The sequence below is a fragment of the Microtus oregoni genome, unplaced genomic scaffold (assembly GCF_018167655.1).
Source record: "Microtus oregoni isolate MIOR12 unplaced genomic scaffold, Mior012 000042F_ref0000377, whole genome shotgun sequence".
In the NCBI taxonomy this organism is placed as follows: domain Eukaryota; kingdom Metazoa; phylum Chordata; class Mammalia; order Rodentia; family Cricetidae; genus Microtus; species Microtus oregoni.
The window spans coordinates 20,475,738-20,493,576 of NW_024543209.1; the positions used below are offsets into that span (position 1 = coordinate 20,475,738).

A 17,839-nucleotide genomic window follows, 5' to 3' on the forward strand; every position below is an offset into this window, starting at 1 on the left:
TTCAAAAGAAGAAGCATTTATTTTGGCTCACAGTTTCAGCCATGTCAGTTGTAGAGCGCTTGACCCTGTTGCTTTGGAGCTGGGGAAGAAGCCAGCACGGCTGAGGAGAGCTGTTCATTTACATGGCAGCTGGGAAGCAAAGCGGCAAGTGGTCCTGGTACACCCTAGTGACGTAACTTCCTCCAACAAGATCCCACTCCAAAATTTCTACCCTCCTTCAGCTGGAGACCAAGACTTCAGCATGGGAATTTGGGGGCACATTTAAGATCCAAATAGGACCAGCCGCCGCTTAAGGATTTTTTTTAAGGAGCAATGATAGAATGTGTTACGAGGTAACTGTTCCCTTTCTAGGCAAGAGACAGACAGGTATTAAACCAGAAGAGGAGATACAGAGTGCCTGCCGTTCCCCATCATCTGGTACCCACACATAGCTGACCGCATTTCCAGGTCACCTGGCTGTCAGTGTGTCTGTCCCAGGAGCCCCACCTCTGCCAGGCTTCACCATGGCACCACTAGAGGAATGCTTTGTCCACCCTGGAGATGGACTTGGCCCAAGAGGGAGGAGCTGAACAGGAGAATGGAGTAACCGTCTTCAGTCTGAGCTGAGGCTGTAGACGTGAAGTGCCCCAGAGAGCCGGGCGCCCCAAGAACTTCTTCCAGCAGCGACAACCACTTGGTTCTGTAGAGGACACAATATAGACAGCATTGATGACAAATTCCTCCCACTGTGCACTGGGGATGCATAGGAAAGCCATGGTGGCCAGACCCCATAGCTAGAACTTACGTCTTTCCCTTTGCTCATATACTACTTTCTTGATCTGTAAGTTGTAAAAACCACAGTTGTGAAGCTGACCTCGGCCCCTGCCTCTTGGACATTTAAAAAAAATTTTTTTTTTAGATGGGAAACACAGTGTGTGCTTATTCCAGAACCTCAGTGTAGTGTGCTACACTGAGGTTCTGGAATGGATCTGGAATGCATCTGGAGTGGAAAGGACTGATAGGGCGACCGTCAGACAGCATCCTTGCCCATCTTCCAGAATTGTCTTCAAAATCTGCTGCCAGTTGTGAAACATTTTTGTTTTTGTTTTGTTTTTTTTTGTTTTGTTTTTTTTTTTTTTTTTTTTGGTTTTTCGAGACAGTGTTTCTCTGTGGTTTTGGAAATAGCTCTTGTAGACCAGGCTGGTCTCGAACTCATAGAGATCTGCCTGCCTCTGCCTCCCGAGTGCTGGGATTAAAGGCGTGCGCCACCACCGCCCGGCTATGTGAAACATTTTTGTAATGGCAAAATCTTCACAATTTACAGTTAAATTTGATTTGGAGGAGTTACCAAAAGTTATTTTAAATCACTACTGGTAAGTGAAGTGTGGCTGGTCATACTGACTGCTAACATTTTAAACAGAGCAGGCTTTGCCGTTTATCTTGTTGGCTTCATTTTAACACAATTAACAATCACAAAATGCTGATAGTGGCGGCAATGTATGTACCCTGTGTCAGATTCTATGTGGAGCCCTTCTGGCTCCTCCTAATAGCCCAGTGTTGGCAAAAGAGAAAATCTTTTCAGTAACAAATGGTAATTTCTTTTTCTCTTCCCTTATTTGTGTAATTACTAATTTACTAAATGTACTTTTATTTTAGCTCTATTCTGAGTCTTCATTTCCTAGGCAAAGCATGCGCCTCACTAACGTTAACCCTTCCTGGCTGCCCACCATCTCCCGGGTCTATCTCAGATGTCCCCTCAAGGCCGCCCTGGGTCATTGTACACTGATGTCAAAGGCCTTGGCTGCATTTTATCCTAACGCGTGAGCTGTGAGTGGGAGACAAGGCCGTGTCTCACTGTTCCATCTACCTCTGAACTGTCTGAGGTCACCACAGGACATGGACGGTGGCAGTGTTCCTTAGGTGTGTTGCCAGGCTGTCAATGCCACAAGGTTCATGTGTCCTGGGAAGGAAACCTGTCTTGAGAGTTCTGATTCAGGTCTCAGGGAAAGGCCACCCTGCTGGTTTATGCTCACTGAGCCTTAATGCCCTGTCTGTGTGAGCGGGGAAGTGAGGTGTGTTTATACCGACACGAGGGAACTGCACTAGAAAGACTCACCGTGGAGTTGCACAGACCAGAACTAACTGTGAAGTGCCTCCAACTGGCCTTTATCACCACTGCCCATGGTCGGTGTTCTTGATAACATCTCGGTTTTTTTAAAGATGCATAAAATTGTAAATAAAAGCCCAGTGTATCCTTTGGGGAATCTTTTCATGATGAAATTGCTGATTCTAGTGATAGTCCTATGGTGTCAAGCTTGTCTGTGTCAGAACTATTGGCCACCAGAGGGCAATTTCACCGTGAGTCTCACAGCAGGCCCTGTGTCCCCAGCACCTCCCGAGCTTCATCAAGCTGCTGTCTTCTGCACTTAGGACCCCCCACTAAGACTCCTGCACACTCTGCTCTTTATCCCTTAGTCTATGCTAGGCTATGCACCTGCCTTCCCCATGTGTCTTCAAGAGCAGTGACTTTGTATTTTATAATCTAGCACAATTTTATGATACCAGATCCAGAAGTGAATGAACGGTTTAGTGGTTTAGTTTGGTTTCCTTTGTTTTGAGGCAGGGACTCATTCTAATCCAGGCTAGCCTTGAACTCTTTGAGTCCCGGATTGGCTTCAAACTCCTACCTCAGCTTTGTGCGCTGGAATTACAGGCCTGAGCTACCACACCTGGCTCTTCAGTAGTTATATATTACATTTCTTAGTTGTGTATTTATTCAAATGTAATATTAAATGTATGTATCCTCTAGCAGTCCCACTGCCGTGTTTCTCGCGTGCAAGGACATTTGCACAATTATGTAAAAAAAAAATAGGTGTAAGAATGCTCAGTACAGCATTATCTGTAATAGTTTAAGAATGGAAATAACATGGCTGTAATTGAACTGAGTTATGTAATGTCCAGAGAATAAAGTATTGTGTAACTATTGAGAAGGATTAAATGGTGCTGTGTGCCTACTTGATAAAAAGTGAAGGTGCAGAAATGGCACGTATATCTGTCTGGACTCATCTAAAGACTGCTGGACAGGGCAGCCAGGATGTTGCTTCCCAGCTAAAGGTGCTTGCTGCCCAGCAAGCTGCCACCCTGAGTTCAGTCTCTGGGACCCGCATGGTGGGAGAAGAGAAGCAAGTTCTCACACAGTACTCTCAGCACAAGTGCGCTGTGGCACGTGAACAAACGTTTAAGAACCAGCAGACTGGACAAAAACAGCAAAATCCTAGCTGTGGCTGTCATGGAGTGTGGCAATCAGCAAACATCATAAAGGTCCAGATGCCATCTTAGGCTGTATGAGAAGTTGGTCTCAGAAGCTGCTGTTGCAATGTGTGGACACCCACAGACAGATCAGGAATGGGTGAGCACTGTGAAGTGCCAGGCTGGGTCCTCAGCACCACTTCACGAACACCCTTGAGTCATGGGTCCTGAAATTAGAACTTCATAAAAATTTCATGTCAGGAAAAAAAAAATTTCTCCACTGTCTAAATATGACAGCCACTTTTTTAGAAGTAAAATATAGTTGGCCCACAGGCTATACTCTGCTAAGCCCTGTTGTAGAGTAGGAATGGGGGCTACCTAAAAAGTGGGGGTAAGTTCATTTGTTATTCTTTTTGTAAAACTGAAGAGGTGAGATTGTCAGATCCGGTTCAAGCACAATCCATTACTCACCCTTCCCTTAGACCTTACAGACACCAGTGAGCTCCCAAACCTCGAACTTGCCTGTAAAACACACACGCCATGGTTGTTCAGCATGGTGAAGTAAATATTAGGAGTTGGGGGGGGGGGGGGGTCAGGCTTTGGGGGACGGTGGCTACTTACCTCAGGAGAAATTAGTACATACTGTGCCTGCAGAAAGAGATGAAGGAGGAAATGTCAGTGTAATTACTATTGACGAAGCGCTCTGACTGCCCGTGCTCACATTCCAACACTTCCACAGTCTCTTCACGAGGATGTGCGCCCTTTAACCCTAGACATTCCACTTACAGGATCTCAGATCCTAAATCATAATCTGTTGTATGAAATCATTTACGTGAGAATGTTTGCCCTGTGGATTATAATAGAATCAAAGTGACTAATGATCAATACTTCAGGAAGTTCAGTTAAACAGATTTATTCCAAGATAACGTAGTTGGCAGATGTTAGAACCCCAGCCCCACCCCCTCCCAGCAGGCTCCTGTGTAATCCAGGCTTCCTGATTTTGGGTGCTAGGATTACAGTATTACCACCATATCCTATACCCCTCTAGAACTATGTGTACTTTAAAAAAAAAAGATTTGTTTATTTATTTATTATTTGGTTTTTCAAGACAGGGTTTCTCTGTGTAGCTTTGGAGCCTATCCTGAAACTTTGTAGACTAGGCTAGCTTTGAACTCACAGATCCGCCTGCCTCTGCCTCTGAAGCACTGGGATTAAAGATGTATCCACCACTGCCCAGCCACAATGTGTACTTTTTCCCCATAGAGTGCTATCTGGTTTTTATTTTATTTGGGTTGTGTGTGCATCCACATGTGCCAAGGCATGCGTGTGGAGGTCAGAGACAGCTCGGGAGAGTAGATCCCCTCCTGTCATGTGGACCCTAGGCTCTCCGGCTTAGCAGCAGGCTCCTTTACCCATTGAGCCACCTCACTGACCCAACAATGTTCTCAATATAGAATGAATAGTCCTTATCCAGAATGCCTGGCTCCAGACGTTTGGATCTGGGATCTTTCTGATTCTGGAGTATCTATAGATACATAGTGAGATCTCATGGGGATAGGCCCGAGGCTATACAGAGGACACAGCTTACGCCCATAGCCTGACAATTCTGTGCACTATGCTAATGACTTTATACATGAGACCAGCCCGCTACTATAGGATATCCACTCCAGACCTGTCAGCTCTAGGGAAGCCTAAGCTTTTGCAGCCTCTCAGATTTCAGACTGGGAATGCTCAACATGTATGTATACTGTTTGATTAAACCCAGCACTTAGGAGGTAGGGGTAGGAAGATCAGGAGTTTGAGGCCAGCCTGGACTCTACCTTTAAAAATAAATCAGGTTAAAAACTGAACAAAATCACACATGATATCACATTGGTTAACAAGTTTGAGAAACAGTCTTAGCTCAGGTTCCCAGCTGCCATTTGTGCTGTGACTTGAACAGAAGCCCTCTGTCCTGCAGGCTCTTTGTCACTGGCACCAAAATAGCTTCACAGCTTTGAGGTGCATTCAGCTACACAGGGTGATTATTGTGTGCGCGCTAAGTAGGACAATGCTACTAGCCTGTAATCCCTGCACTAGTGAAAAGAGGCAGGGGGACTACCACAAGTTCCAAGCCAGATAGGTCTACATAGCAAGACCCTGCTATTTAATGTCACCCACAGCCCCCACCGCAGTAACATTTCAAAGTGTGGAAGACACTAGAAGAATAATACTCCAGCTGACGGGAAAGCTCGTTAGACTGGAAGTCTAAGGTTAATTTTAATGCTCTTCTTTGTGTTTCTCTGTTTTCTACAATTTCCACACCAAACTTCCACTCATTTTGCAATTTAAAAAAATAATTTTGTTTGTTTTGTTTTGGAGACAGGGTTTCACTTTGTGGCCCTGACAGGAAACTCACTATGTAGAACTACACTATGTAGGCTGGCCTCAAATGCACAGAGATCCAACTGCCTCTCCCTCCTGGGTGCTGGGATCAAAGGCATGCGCCATTACACCTTAATTTTAAAATTTAAATTAATAATAATAATAGCCAAGCTGAATGCTTGGAAACATAAGGAAAGCCATCAGAGAAAGGAGTAACACAGAGCAATAAATGCAAAACAAAAGGCTACAAGGTTTGGTGACGTTACAGGGGCTAGACCCTGCTCAGGTCATGGCCAGCTGTGAACAAGACCAAGTCCAGCTGGGCTCCAGCTCCAGAGGCAACCGGCACAGCTGTAAGCACCTGGACAGCTAGACAGCACAGCCCAGCAGGTGACTTAAGCAGGGGACCCCCCAGCCATCTCTGGGCCTCCCTCATGGAATGGAATCCACAGACCATCTTACCTTCTCCTCTGGACATGGAGTCAGCCAGGATTTGCATTTTCCTGTCATGTCACCCAGGGTGGTGTGCTTGCCATTATAAATGTAAACTCGCCCGTCTTCTCCCCCTAGCAGTCCAGAAGTCATGTCTGTTATCCTCAGAGGGGCAGCCATGATGATTTCATCTGTAAGCCACAAGTGGGCGGAGGCATTAGACTGCTGTCAGCCTTCTTCCCGCACCTCTGGATCCTGAGCCTCCCGCCCACAAGGGATCAGCGTGCCCTTCAGTCTGCCCTGGCTTCCTCCAAAGTCATTGAAAGGCCTTTGTTTCCCCTTGTCATCCATCATTAATGGACCTGGTGACTCGCCCACCAAGTCTGTAGGAAGTGCAGATTGTTCTCAGGCATCTGAGTTCAGATCTATGGGAGCCCTTGAACGTGACACACATGCGGTGCCAGCACTTAGGAGAGGAAGGCAGGAGGATCAGTAGTGAAAAGCGGCTGAGTACATGAGGAGTGGGAAGCAAACCTGAACTATGTGAGACTTTGTATTTAAACAACAACAAAATGTCCCTTGGACCAGTGGACTGTCAATCAGAGGGCAGAACCTTGGCCATCTAAGCTGGACACAGGTCCATTGGATATATAGGGAGTTAACTTTAGCTAAGGCTGTTTCCACCTTACCTAAACCATCATCATCCAAATCAGTCAGGTGTAGAACGCTACCAAATCGAGAAAAACGCCGGTCTCCGCTGAAGCTGCTGAGCAGGGCTGGCTGTGTTTTGTCCAGAGCCACCTCGTACATGCGAGTGGCTCCACCCTGGTGCAGGGTCATGGTTAGGAATGCCATTTTAGATACATCATCTGAAAGAAGCCACAGGATCTCCGAGTGTCGGGAAAGTGAAGCTGGGATCCCACCAATACCCCTTTGTCCCTCGGGCATGTGCACTGAGAGTGGACACACAGGACAGTGTGGTTCTGAGGTGGTTTGCTCCAGCGGGTGGGAAAACTAACGACGCCTTGGTGACCCCATCGCGTAGCTCCTGTGGTTCACTCCACCCCAGTACATTATCGTCTACCAGACCATCCTGCCATCTTTCCCTACCTTCCTTTTTTTTGCTTTGAGACAGGCCAGCCTCAAACTCAGTATCTAGCTGAGGATGACCTTGACATTGAACTCCTGATCATGCTAAAGTCTGGGATTATAGATGTGCTTCGCCTATAATGAAAAGTATGCTGTCTATTAGATTTATTACGAAGACCAATTTACCAGTAAAGTCTGGGAACCTTATCTCAGCATCCAATAGAGTCATAAGAAAAATAAAATGAAGGACTGGAAAGATGACTCCACTATCAAGAACACTGGCTGCTCCTCCCGAGGACTCAAGTTCGTTCAATTCCCAGCAGCCACGTGGCAGCTAACAACTGTGCAGTCTACAACTGCAGTTTCAGAGAATCTAACACCTTCACACAAATGCACATAAAATGAAGTTAAATAAATTATTGTTTTAAAAGAAAAGAAAGAAAAATAAATGAGTGATGTGTGTCTGGCGAGTTTGGAAATGACTTCCTAGAAAACGAACCGAGAGGTGCATTTGTAGTGCTCTCTGCAGCATGTCCTCACCCTGTCCTGTCCCCAAACATGCAGTGTCCGTGCAGCCAAGCCTTTGCCAGACACAAGTCTCTTCCCCTCGCAGAGTAGGCAATCATTCAGAAATGATTGTCTGGCACTATGCAGGGAAGGTCTCAGGGAAGAAAGGCTTCTCTAGTCTGGGAATCTCCCTGAGGTGCCCATGGCATCAGAAATGTAGTCCATAATTTCCCCAGCTCTGGTTTCTATGCCTACGGCCTCGCCCTCCCTCAGAACAGTGTCAAAGTGACACCTGATTGTTTCCCTCAAAGGGACAGTGGCAGGAAGGACAATCATATTTTTGAAGAACATTGACAAAGAACATGCTCATGATGAGATATAAATGCACTTTTAACTAAGAGTGACGATTACATAAGGAAGTTGCGGGTGGGCCTTCTAGCTCAACCCCTAACCCACACACACTTCAGGTGGCCAGCATGGTTAAAGGGCTTGATTAAAACTAAAATAAAAGAATAAAAATAATTTTAAAAACTTTAAACACGAGCTTTTTAGGTGTTTATTCTGCACATGTGTGTCGCGTGTGCCGACAAGAGCCAGAAGGTGGCAATTCTGAGCCACATGGCATGGGAACCAGGAGAGCACCCAGGGCTCTTAACCGCTGCATCTGTCTATCTAGCTGTCTGTCCCACGAGTTTTAGGTGTGCTTGTTTGTTGAGACAGTGTCATACAGCCCAGGCTTGCCTTGAACTCCTGACCTCCTGCCTCCACTTGGCCTGCAGGAATGGGAACCAGCAGAGTCCACTCCAGCTTTTTGGTGAGCCTGGGCTAAACAGAGTCTCAATAACAAAACAAAACAGCTCTTCTCTAGCTCTGGCGTCAGTGGTGTCGGAGCTTTAGACACACTTTCATGCATCGTTTTCAACAACTTTTGAAATAAATGCCTATCTATTTTATAGATGATGATATCGAAGTTCAGAAAGGTTAAATAACTACCCCAAAGGTACACAACTTGGTACTCAAGATTTTTTAAAAGGAAATATATAAGTTCGCTTGAGTTTGGCAAGTTCCCTTGACTTTCTCCTAAGACAATATGGTCAAAGAACCTTATGGCTTGTTGCCACGGGATATTTGATCTCACTGTAACACCCCAAGACTGTGTTTATAAAGTAAACCTCGAGTCAGGGGACGGAGCCACTGACCAGTTGATAAGAATTAATCACAGAGAATACAGAGGACCCAGGATATGGACAGAGAGAGACGGGAAGGAGTAGAGAGGGACTTGGAGGTTCTTGGGCTTTTTGTCCTTTCCCTTAGGTCTTAGAAGTGTGGAGAGATGGTCAGCTGGTTGCTCCTCCACCACATCTTTTTCTTAATACTTTATTTACTTTTATTTCATTTGCATTAGTATTTTGCCTCCATGTAATCTCTCCAGCCCCCCTCCACACCACATCTTTGATCTATCAAGTTTTCACCCCAATATCTGACTCCTGAGTCTTTAATGGTAATAGAACAACTATATATATCATGTAGGTGACCTACCATGAGTAGGGGCTCCAACCAATAACACTTGTGTTAGGGTCCCATTCAGCCTCACATGGCCACTTGACAGGGAGGTGCCCAGCTTTCCCATTGCCTGCAAAGAACCATTGATTATTACTGATCGACTAAGCTAAGCAAGCACGTCATTGAGAAAGAGGCTGGGGTACCTTATCGCCTGAGATAGTGATTTCACTCTGACAGTTTGGCAGAAAGTAGCCATACACCCTTCCCAGGCTGTTTTTCTCATGGATCCTGTGGCTCGAGCGTGCCAACCTGGGGAGAACACAGTGGTCAGTGTCAGATGCAGGATGCAGAGCCCTGAGGATGAAGTGTCCGTGGAAGAAGCTGAGCCTCACCCCAGCCTGCATCCCTGGGACTCTGTCCTGTGATCCTGTTCACCAACATTGGCACCTATGAAGTTAATCTCACCAACATGGAGGCTTCCGGGTCTCACATCCACCCTCTGCCCCAACACTCCAGCAAAGCAGTGATGCCTACTGCCAGGGGCCGAATCACACTCTCCACCCCACACCCACCCCACTGCTGGTGTCCTGACTGTCAGTACTTCAGAATCAGACTGTATTGGAGACAGTATCTTTAAAAGGGTCACCAAGTGAAGAGAACGCTGGGGAGAGCCAAAATCAAAGATGACTTAGCTCTCATAAAAACAGATGAGCACACAGACAAACCAGAGGCAGCTGACCTTCCCAGGGCGGAGATGATCCATTTGCTTCCTGAGTTCTGTAACGCTGCAGATCCAGAGCCAAGTTGCCTTTGGCTATCTTTGGTTCCCTTCATAGCTGCCGGTCACTGCACACTTCTCCATCTGACCTAGCATGTCTGTGACTTTCAGGTCAAACCCTTTGAGAGCCGTAGTCAACGGTCTCCCCCCAGCTCAGGGACTCAGAGACCATAGCATGGAGTCCTTGTGGGTCTCTAACCCACCTAACTGTTGTTTCCACCAATTTATTTGGGGGAAATACTTTTATTTCTTATTTTCTTTTGTTCTATAACTGAACTAATTTCATGAAACCATTTCCGCATTGAAACATGCTATTGAGCAACCTGAATCTGTGTCCCTGTGCCTCAGTCACACCTGCTTGACTCAAGAATAATCTGTTCCTGGGGCTGCAGATACAGCTCAGTAGCTAAGAGCATGGGCTGCTCTTCCAGAGAACTGGGGTTCGATTCCCAGCACCCACATGGTGGTTCACAATTGCTGTAACCCAGTTCAGGAGATCCAACACTCTCTCCTGGCCGCTGAGGGACACAGATTTTTTTTTTTTTTAAAGAATTAAGCTGTATCTCATGTCCTTTGAGGTGAGAGTTGTGTCTCGCAGATGGCCCTGTGCAGGCAGCAGGAAAGCAGCCAGAAGGAAGGCAACAGACGGAAGCCAAATAGGCTTCAGAAGAACCCTGCCCACACTTTGATCTTGGATTTCCGTCTTTCAGGACAGTAGAATGAAATCTTTCTGTGTTTAAACTCCCGGGCTAAGGAATTTGTTGCTGTGGTTCTCACAAGCCAGTGCACATACTGCAGTTTCTAAAACGAGACATCTGTGACCTCCTTCCAGAGCTCAGGCTGTTCCTTTTAGGGCAATAGCCACTCACCCCTTTCTTCGCACCTACACTTATAAGGCCCCACAAATAGCTGGCACCGGCCCCGTGTGCATGGTTTCCCCAGACCCGTGTCAACACTGACCTGCTGACGTTCTTCCAGGTTGGGCTCCCAACCAGCAGCAGAGTTCTGTTCATCACTGTGACCCCATGGAGGGAGTATCCAAACCAAGAGAAGTCCTCCTCACCGCTCACCTTCCAGTCAGCTTCCTCTGCAGTCAGTGTTTCTAAAAAAAAAAAAAAAAAAAAATTAAACAGTCTCCATCAACCAACTAACCAATCACCTATCAGTGACACCCAGTCCCAGTAAATGAACATGAAGAACATGAAAGAAACAGAGAAAGGTGTGTTACGGGCATGGTGATGCACATGTACAATCTCAGAACTTGGGATGTGGAAGCAGAAGGGTCAAGAGTTCAAGGTCATCCTTGGCTCTATGTAATTTGAGACTAGCCTGGGTAGCATGCGACCCTGTCTAAAACAAACCCCTATGCGAATGAATAAATGGCCCCCATTCCCTTTATGAGGGAGGACGTGGAATTGAAAGGAAGCATCCTGTTTATGAACATATGAGAACCAGGCAGCTTCTGAGATTTCATCAGAGCCTCTTTGTCATATATGGATCCCAGGACCCCGGCATCAGCAGTAGATGGCACTCCAGACAAGAAGCGTGTTGCTGGAGCTCATTCCCAAAGGGTAAAGACACTGTTTAGAAAGGCCTTTCTCGGGGCAGTTGGAACGACTGGGATGACTTTGGCCTTGGCCTTCATAGCATTTCAATTTCACTCTTTGAAGCTGTAAGAATAATCTCTTTCACCAAGGCCATAATGATCAGAGTGGCCTGTGCTGCCACTCTGGGCCATGATGTCATCCGGACCCAAACTGTGGCCAAGGGCCCTGTCTGGGTTTGTGGCCCTAATGCAGCCATCTGTGTTGATGTCCGTGACTCCTGTTACCCTTGAAGGCCATATGGATGTCCGGGGTTAAGGTACTATCTGAGGCCATATTGGTATTTGAGGGTCATGCAGTAGCCAGGGCCATACAGACCTTAGTGGTCTGCACTGCCTCACAGGGCTATGGTGACATCCAGGCCCAAGCTGCAGCCAAGGACGGCGTCTGGGTCTGTGGTCCTACCACAGCTGGGGGCTCTGTTGATGTCTGTGGCCACAAGAGTGGCCAAGGTCCACACTTGGTAGAAATGTCCCGCCCCTCACCACAGGCATGAGAGAGCTGGCCCTGATGATATGGGCATAGAAAAGCTGCCTCCACCCTTCACCTGAGGGGGCCAGTCCCAGCAGCCAGGACTGACCAAATCGGCTATCACACAGACCCACAGGCTTTGAGTTGGCACACCCCAACATCTACCCCATCCATGACATGCAGGAGTGCGTGAAAGGATTGGCCCTGCTGGCCCAGCCGTGGCATCTTCATGACTTGGGGCAAGAGCAGGATATCTGAGAGGAGTCTTGGTGAGGGTTCAGTATTAAGGGTTCACCAGAAGCCAGAGGCCTTGGACCAGGCCAACAACACATTACACAATGAACATTTGCAAGAAAAGCCAAGTGGAAAGAAAGGGACTCTTCTCGAAACAGAACAGCGCAGCTCCCAAGGCCACCAAGATGAGCGAAGAGGTGCTGGGCAGGCAGGAAAGATGAGGCGTGAAGAGGGTTTTCTGTTTGTTTGCTTGCTTGCTTTATTTTGTTTTTAATTAACTTTTTAAAAATTTTCTTTTGGGGGAGCGCTACAAAGTGAGAGGCAGATATGGAGAGAATGGGAACTGAGCAGGATTGGGGCAATGCATGATGTGAAAGTCCCAAAGAATCAATTTAAAAAATTATGTTAAAAAACGAAAAGAATAACCTCTTGTCTCCTTTGGGCCTTTGTGTACACTCAGGGAGAATTATTTTTAAGCATTTGTTTACAGTGTGTGTGTGTGTGTGTGTGCGTGCGTGCGTGCGTGTGTGTGTGTGTGTGTGTGTGTGTGTTGGAGTACCCATATGCCATGCCATGGGGAGTTAACTCTCTCCTTCCACCATATGGATTCTGGAGATCAAACTCAGGTTGTCAGGCTTAGCAGCAAGCCCCTCACCTGCTGAGCCATCTGCCTGTCTTCACTGGCGATTCTTTCGCCATTTCTTGCCAGTACCTGTCAGCATGAGAGCCTGTCTCCTAGCGAGTGACATCACAGCACATTCAGGAAAAGGACACAGACCCACGTGTAAGAGATATCACAGTCACAGCCAAGCTGTGATCTCTGCCCCTGCCCCACCAGCTTCTACCTCTGTTACTCCATCTGGGGTGTGAGTAGAAGGCAGCCACAATCCCTCTCTGCTTCCCTCCACTGGGTGCGAAAGGTGAGCTGATCACCAGGTCGGGCTGGCCATCTCCATCCACATCTGCCGCCAGGAGGGTCCAGCCCAGGTTGCAGTAGGTGTCCTTCAGAGAGAAACAGGAAAGCACAATCCGTCAGCCCCAGAGGCCGTGGGGCAGCAGCTGAGTGAGGCCCTGACACAGGCAGAGACGTACCTTGCAGGAGATGGTGATGTTGGGGGCAGAAGACAGCTTCCCCTGCTCGGACCCATAGTAGACATACACTGCACCCTGGACAAGCACAAACAGCAACAAGCCATAATGCTTTCGTGGTGTAGAGAACCCTAAACAGACAGCAAAACAGAGAAGACCCACTATCCGCAGAAACGCAGTCTGGACATTGGAGTTTATTACTGTTTGTTTAGCACGAATATATCTCCCATACTGGCCTGTAACTATGCAGACCAGGCTGGCATTGAACTCGAGGCTATCCTCCTGCTTCAGCCTCCTGGCAGGGATAACAGTCATGTATCATCACACCTAATTATGCTTCTTTTCCATGATACTTAAGAGAACCCCAAAGCAGGGGTAGGGGAGAGGCCATTTTATCCCTGCCTCCGAGTCTGTAGTCACTGCTGTGTGGGACAAAGGACCAAAGCTGGCTTTTCCCCAGAACACACTTCTCTCAGTTTTTGTCTCCTCCCTGCCAGACACACTGCTTTCTGACCCCTTCCCCACCTCTGCCTTCTTCCCAGCCTTACATTGTAGGTGAGCTGCCCGGATCCCACAGAGGGGGCCCCCACAGCCAAGTCAGGCAGCCCATCCTTGTTGAAGTCCAGCACGGCCAAAGCTGAGCCAAAGCGACCTGAAGGCTGAAGAAACACAAGTTACTTCTCTGGGCTAGGTGTGGCCTTCAGACTCCCAGTGTGGACAGCCTGGGCCCCAACCTATCGCCCACAGGCTGAGGCCCGAATCCTCACGGCTCGGTAGCACGTTTGGGACACCTCTGGGTAGCTCCGTCTTAGGTGGAACTTGGGCAAGTCTGTCTGTCTTGAGAAAAAGCTGAAGTACAAGAAAGCGGACAGTCCTGAGGAGCTCTGGATGTGTACACTTCAACCCACACTACAGTATGTGTGTGTATGTTTGTGTGTGTTTGTGTGTTTGTGTGCGCGTGCGTACGTGTGGTGCTAGGTGTTGAACTGAATGTCTCACACGTGCTAGGCAAGTACTCTACCATTGAACTATATCTCCAGCCCTTTTTGTATTTTTTTTTTTCATTTTTGAGATAGGGTCTCACTAAATTGCCCAAGTTAGCCTTGAACTCACTTTGTAACTTAGGCAGGCCTTGTACGTATGACCCTTCCTTCTGTCTCAGACTCCTAAGTAGCTAGGCTGGCAGGCCTACATCACCAGGCCCCGCTGAAAGTTACTAAAGAAATAACCACAAAGGAACAGCAGCTGATTTCTGTCCAACACTCACGATGCAGTGGCAGAGCCACACTGCCTGGCATGGTAGCTGCCAGCCTAAGATGGCTATACATTTCAATTTAAAGCAGTTACAACAGAACCAGTCTCCAGCTTCAATGGCCCCATTTCACATACACAAACCCGCATTGTTGATGGTTTTTATATTGTAGAGCACAGCTGTCAGACCTCCCCACTGTGGCGGAAAAGTCTACCAAACTTAGTGCTGTTGTTACCAACCTCACATCCCTTTCATGAGAGGAAAACTGGCTCCATTCCAACACAATTTGTTCCCAACATAGATTTTCCTCTATGGATATTTTTCCTGCTCCTGTCTAAAATCAGCCTAAGCCTAACTCATCAGCTGCTTCCCTATGCCTTCGCAGCTTATACCACAGGGAATTGTCTGGTGATGGGGATGGCAATGTTGCCACATCACACATGGCCCAGTGCCCCCTATATTATCCATTGACTAATTCCTATGGTGTGCACAATGGTATCTGTGGCATCTGGCCTTATGAAATGATCCAGGATCATAACAAAGGACAGGGAACTAGTCCAGGATCAAATGTGTGCTAGGGGTGGGCGGGGACCAGTGATGAGCTAAAGCCTTGCCCTCTGCAGATGGCCTGTGTCATCCCAACAGCTGTGCTGTTAAAGCCCTGTTGAGATTCAGCCACTCATTCACAGCAAAGCACAGGGAAGCTGTGAGACAGTGGCCCTAAAACACCACGGTAGCCAAGGACAAAGGGAGGCTCCTGATGACACAGGGCTGGGCTCAGGCTTCCAAAGTCTAGTCTATGCCTTCTGCAGGCTACCTTCCAAACTGCCAAAGGTCACAGAGGAGGAGGGTATTGTGGAGCCACCTCCCCCCATCCCATGTGGGCTTAGAGAATGTACCGTGCAGGAAGCCACTGCCCGGAATTGTGACCTTTACCCACCAGCCTAACAGTAGTGACCATGCAGTGGTAAAGCAGACAGGCGTGATTTGATTTATTTTGGAAATACTTCATGTGGAATCAGAAGGCTCCAGAAAATGGAACGGCCTTTACAGTGTGACCTCATTCACGGGGTAGGCAACTCAGTTCCACATGGCAGGGCCTGACTGCTTTCCTCGGAGCCTATACCAGTGCACAAATCCCTAGCGCTTTTGATTCCTTTGTCCTTACAGACAGGTGGGATAGCATCTTTTCTCCCCACAGCATTAACAACTAGCAATGGAGAAATGATTTGCACAATCACACAGCCACCATCGATCCCCAAAGTTAGGTTCCTAATCCCTGGCACTTGACACTCAGAGATTCAGGGTCAGGCCGGTGCCACCAAAGCCTCTTCTGTGAGCAGCAGCGAGGCTCTGGTGTTCCTCCATGCTACTAAAATGGCTAATGCCTTCTGTGTCTGCAAAGCCCTCCAGGGCCCTGAGTGTTCCCAAGAGGACTGAACACTCTGATTTGGTGACAAACATACACAGTGACTGTGGGTTTCCTCTGGTGATAAAAAACTGACCAGAGCAAAGCAATGGTATCTACGTAAAGCCTGGAGTTCAGAGATGTGCCCATGGCCGATTTGACTTTGATCCACACTCCGCAATTATAGAAGACAACGGTTACATAGGGGAAATGGTGGAGAGCATAGGCGATTCTGTCTTCCACCACTGTGCTGCATCATCAAGAAACTGCAGCTCTTCACGCTACCCACCTCCGAACCAGGAGGAATAGGCACTGAGGTGTTCGAGATCTGCCTGGGCTACACAGTGAATTCCAAGGAGGTCTGGGATCCAGTGTGAGAGCCCATCTCTTAAAATAGAAAAGAAATCAAATTCCCCATGTCTGCTTGAGCTGTTATAAACAGCACACGTATTTGGGGAGCACTGTATTTCCTGCTCAGAGCTTGGTAACAGATTGAGATAAATGAAGCGAAGGTGATGGTAACAGTGAGAGGCGCTGCATCTGTGTAGGAGGCCCCAGAATTGTTCTCCTCATCTAGATGACTCATCTGGAATGTGCTCTGTAAGACCGGGTGGGCAGTGACTCAGCAGTAGGGTGCTACCTAGAGCCCCTCCAATGAGGGGCTGGTTCATGGCTCAGTAATAGAATACCTGCCTAGATTCCCCCCAAAGAAGGGCTGGGAGCATAGCTCAGTGGTAGAATGCCGTCCCAGAATCCTCCAACTCAGGAAACGTGGCTCCATGGTAGAGTGCTTGCTTGGTACACTCTGAGGAGCTAGGGAGAGGACTCAGCAAGAGCACTTGTCTAGCGCCTGAGTGAGGGGCTGCAGTAGGGCTCTGTGGTAGAGCAGTTGCCTGACATGTGTGAAGCCCTGGCTTTAACCCCCAGTACCAGGAAAACAAAGACAATGAAAACATACCAAAATGCCAACAATGGCTTACTCACCCCAAGAGAGGAAAGACGTGACAGTTCTCACCTGGAAGCCCTGCAGGATCCCATGGGCCTCCTTGTCTAGGTCTAGGTCAACCGGGGGCAGGCCCAGATCGTTGCCATAGACGATGTACACCCGCCCAACCTGGAAGCGGCCAGGGTGGCTGTAGCCTGGCGCACCTACCACGAGGTCATTGTGCCCATCCTGGTTGAGGTCGGCTGAGGCCATGACCCTTCGGGAAGAAGAGAATCGAGGGCTCAGGCAACACTGCCTGCTCTCCTCTCCAGAACTCAGCAATCCAGCTTTCCCAGACGACCCCATGTTCTGCGTGACTGCTGGGGACATTCATTTGGGGGCTATATCATTTATGGGATTCAGAGTCGCTCTCCATGGGGGAAACAAAACAAAAATGGACAACTAGAGGCATCTGGGCCTTTCTGGACCACAGAAGCAGAGTAGGGGAAGAGCAGCCTCATAAAGGTGTGTGTCCTCAGCAGCCACTGAGATACTGGGTTGGTCTGTTTGGTCCGTTGTTACTTAATCAAACACATGGCTTATTTCTATCCTACCGACACAGTCCAGCTTTTGTGGCATTCAGTTGGGTAGCCAACATATTTAATATGTGAACTGAACTGATATTCCTAAAGGGGAAAAACGTCACACCAGTGTTAAAGATTTTACAAGGTTTATTGGAAGTCCCTGATGGGGGAGAGCTGCAATGTTGCAAACGCAGAGCCAGATTGTCTTGGATCATCTTTGGCATCTCAGTGGCCATTAACTGCCCACCTGTGTCTGACCTCACGTCGTGCTTGGATTCTTGGAGGATCATTACACTACAGGGGAAAGTCCGCCATGATAAATGCCCAAGAACACTGGGGCCCTGAAGATATTCTACAAAACAGCACTTCAC

General features: G+C 47.9%; 1 protein-coding gene across 8 annotated transcripts in view; it reads right to left on the reverse strand.

Moving 5' to 3' along the window:
• Gpld1 (glycosylphosphatidylinositol specific phospholipase D1) overlaps nucleotides 1-17,839 on the reverse strand; it is a 53,029-nt gene continuing 35,190 nt past the window's right edge. For all 8 annotated transcript variants that reach the window (XM_041632727.1, XM_041632725.1, XM_041632724.1 and 5 more), the window contains 12 exons: nucleotides 16,975-17,161; nucleotides 13,848-13,958; nucleotides 13,303-13,377; nucleotides 13,056-13,212; nucleotides 10,862-11,003; nucleotides 9,327-9,432; nucleotides 9,160-9,253; nucleotides 6,714-6,893; nucleotides 6,055-6,215; nucleotides 3,850-3,876; nucleotides 3,700-3,750; nucleotides 1-679 (listed from right to left, as the gene is read on the reverse strand). In XM_041632727.1, the coding sequence (XP_041488661.1) occupies nucleotides 593-679; nucleotides 3,700-3,750; nucleotides 3,850-3,876; nucleotides 6,055-6,215; nucleotides 6,714-6,893; nucleotides 9,160-9,253; nucleotides 9,327-9,432; nucleotides 10,862-11,003; nucleotides 13,056-13,212; nucleotides 13,303-13,377; nucleotides 13,848-13,958; nucleotides 16,975-17,161 (1,378 nt within the window). In that variant the 3' untranslated portion in view covers nucleotides 1-592. The remainder of the gene's footprint in view (nucleotides 680-3,699; nucleotides 3,751-3,849; nucleotides 3,877-6,054; nucleotides 6,216-6,713; nucleotides 6,894-9,159; nucleotides 9,254-9,326; nucleotides 9,433-10,861; nucleotides 11,004-13,055; nucleotides 13,213-13,302; nucleotides 13,378-13,847; nucleotides 13,959-16,974; nucleotides 17,162-17,839) is intronic.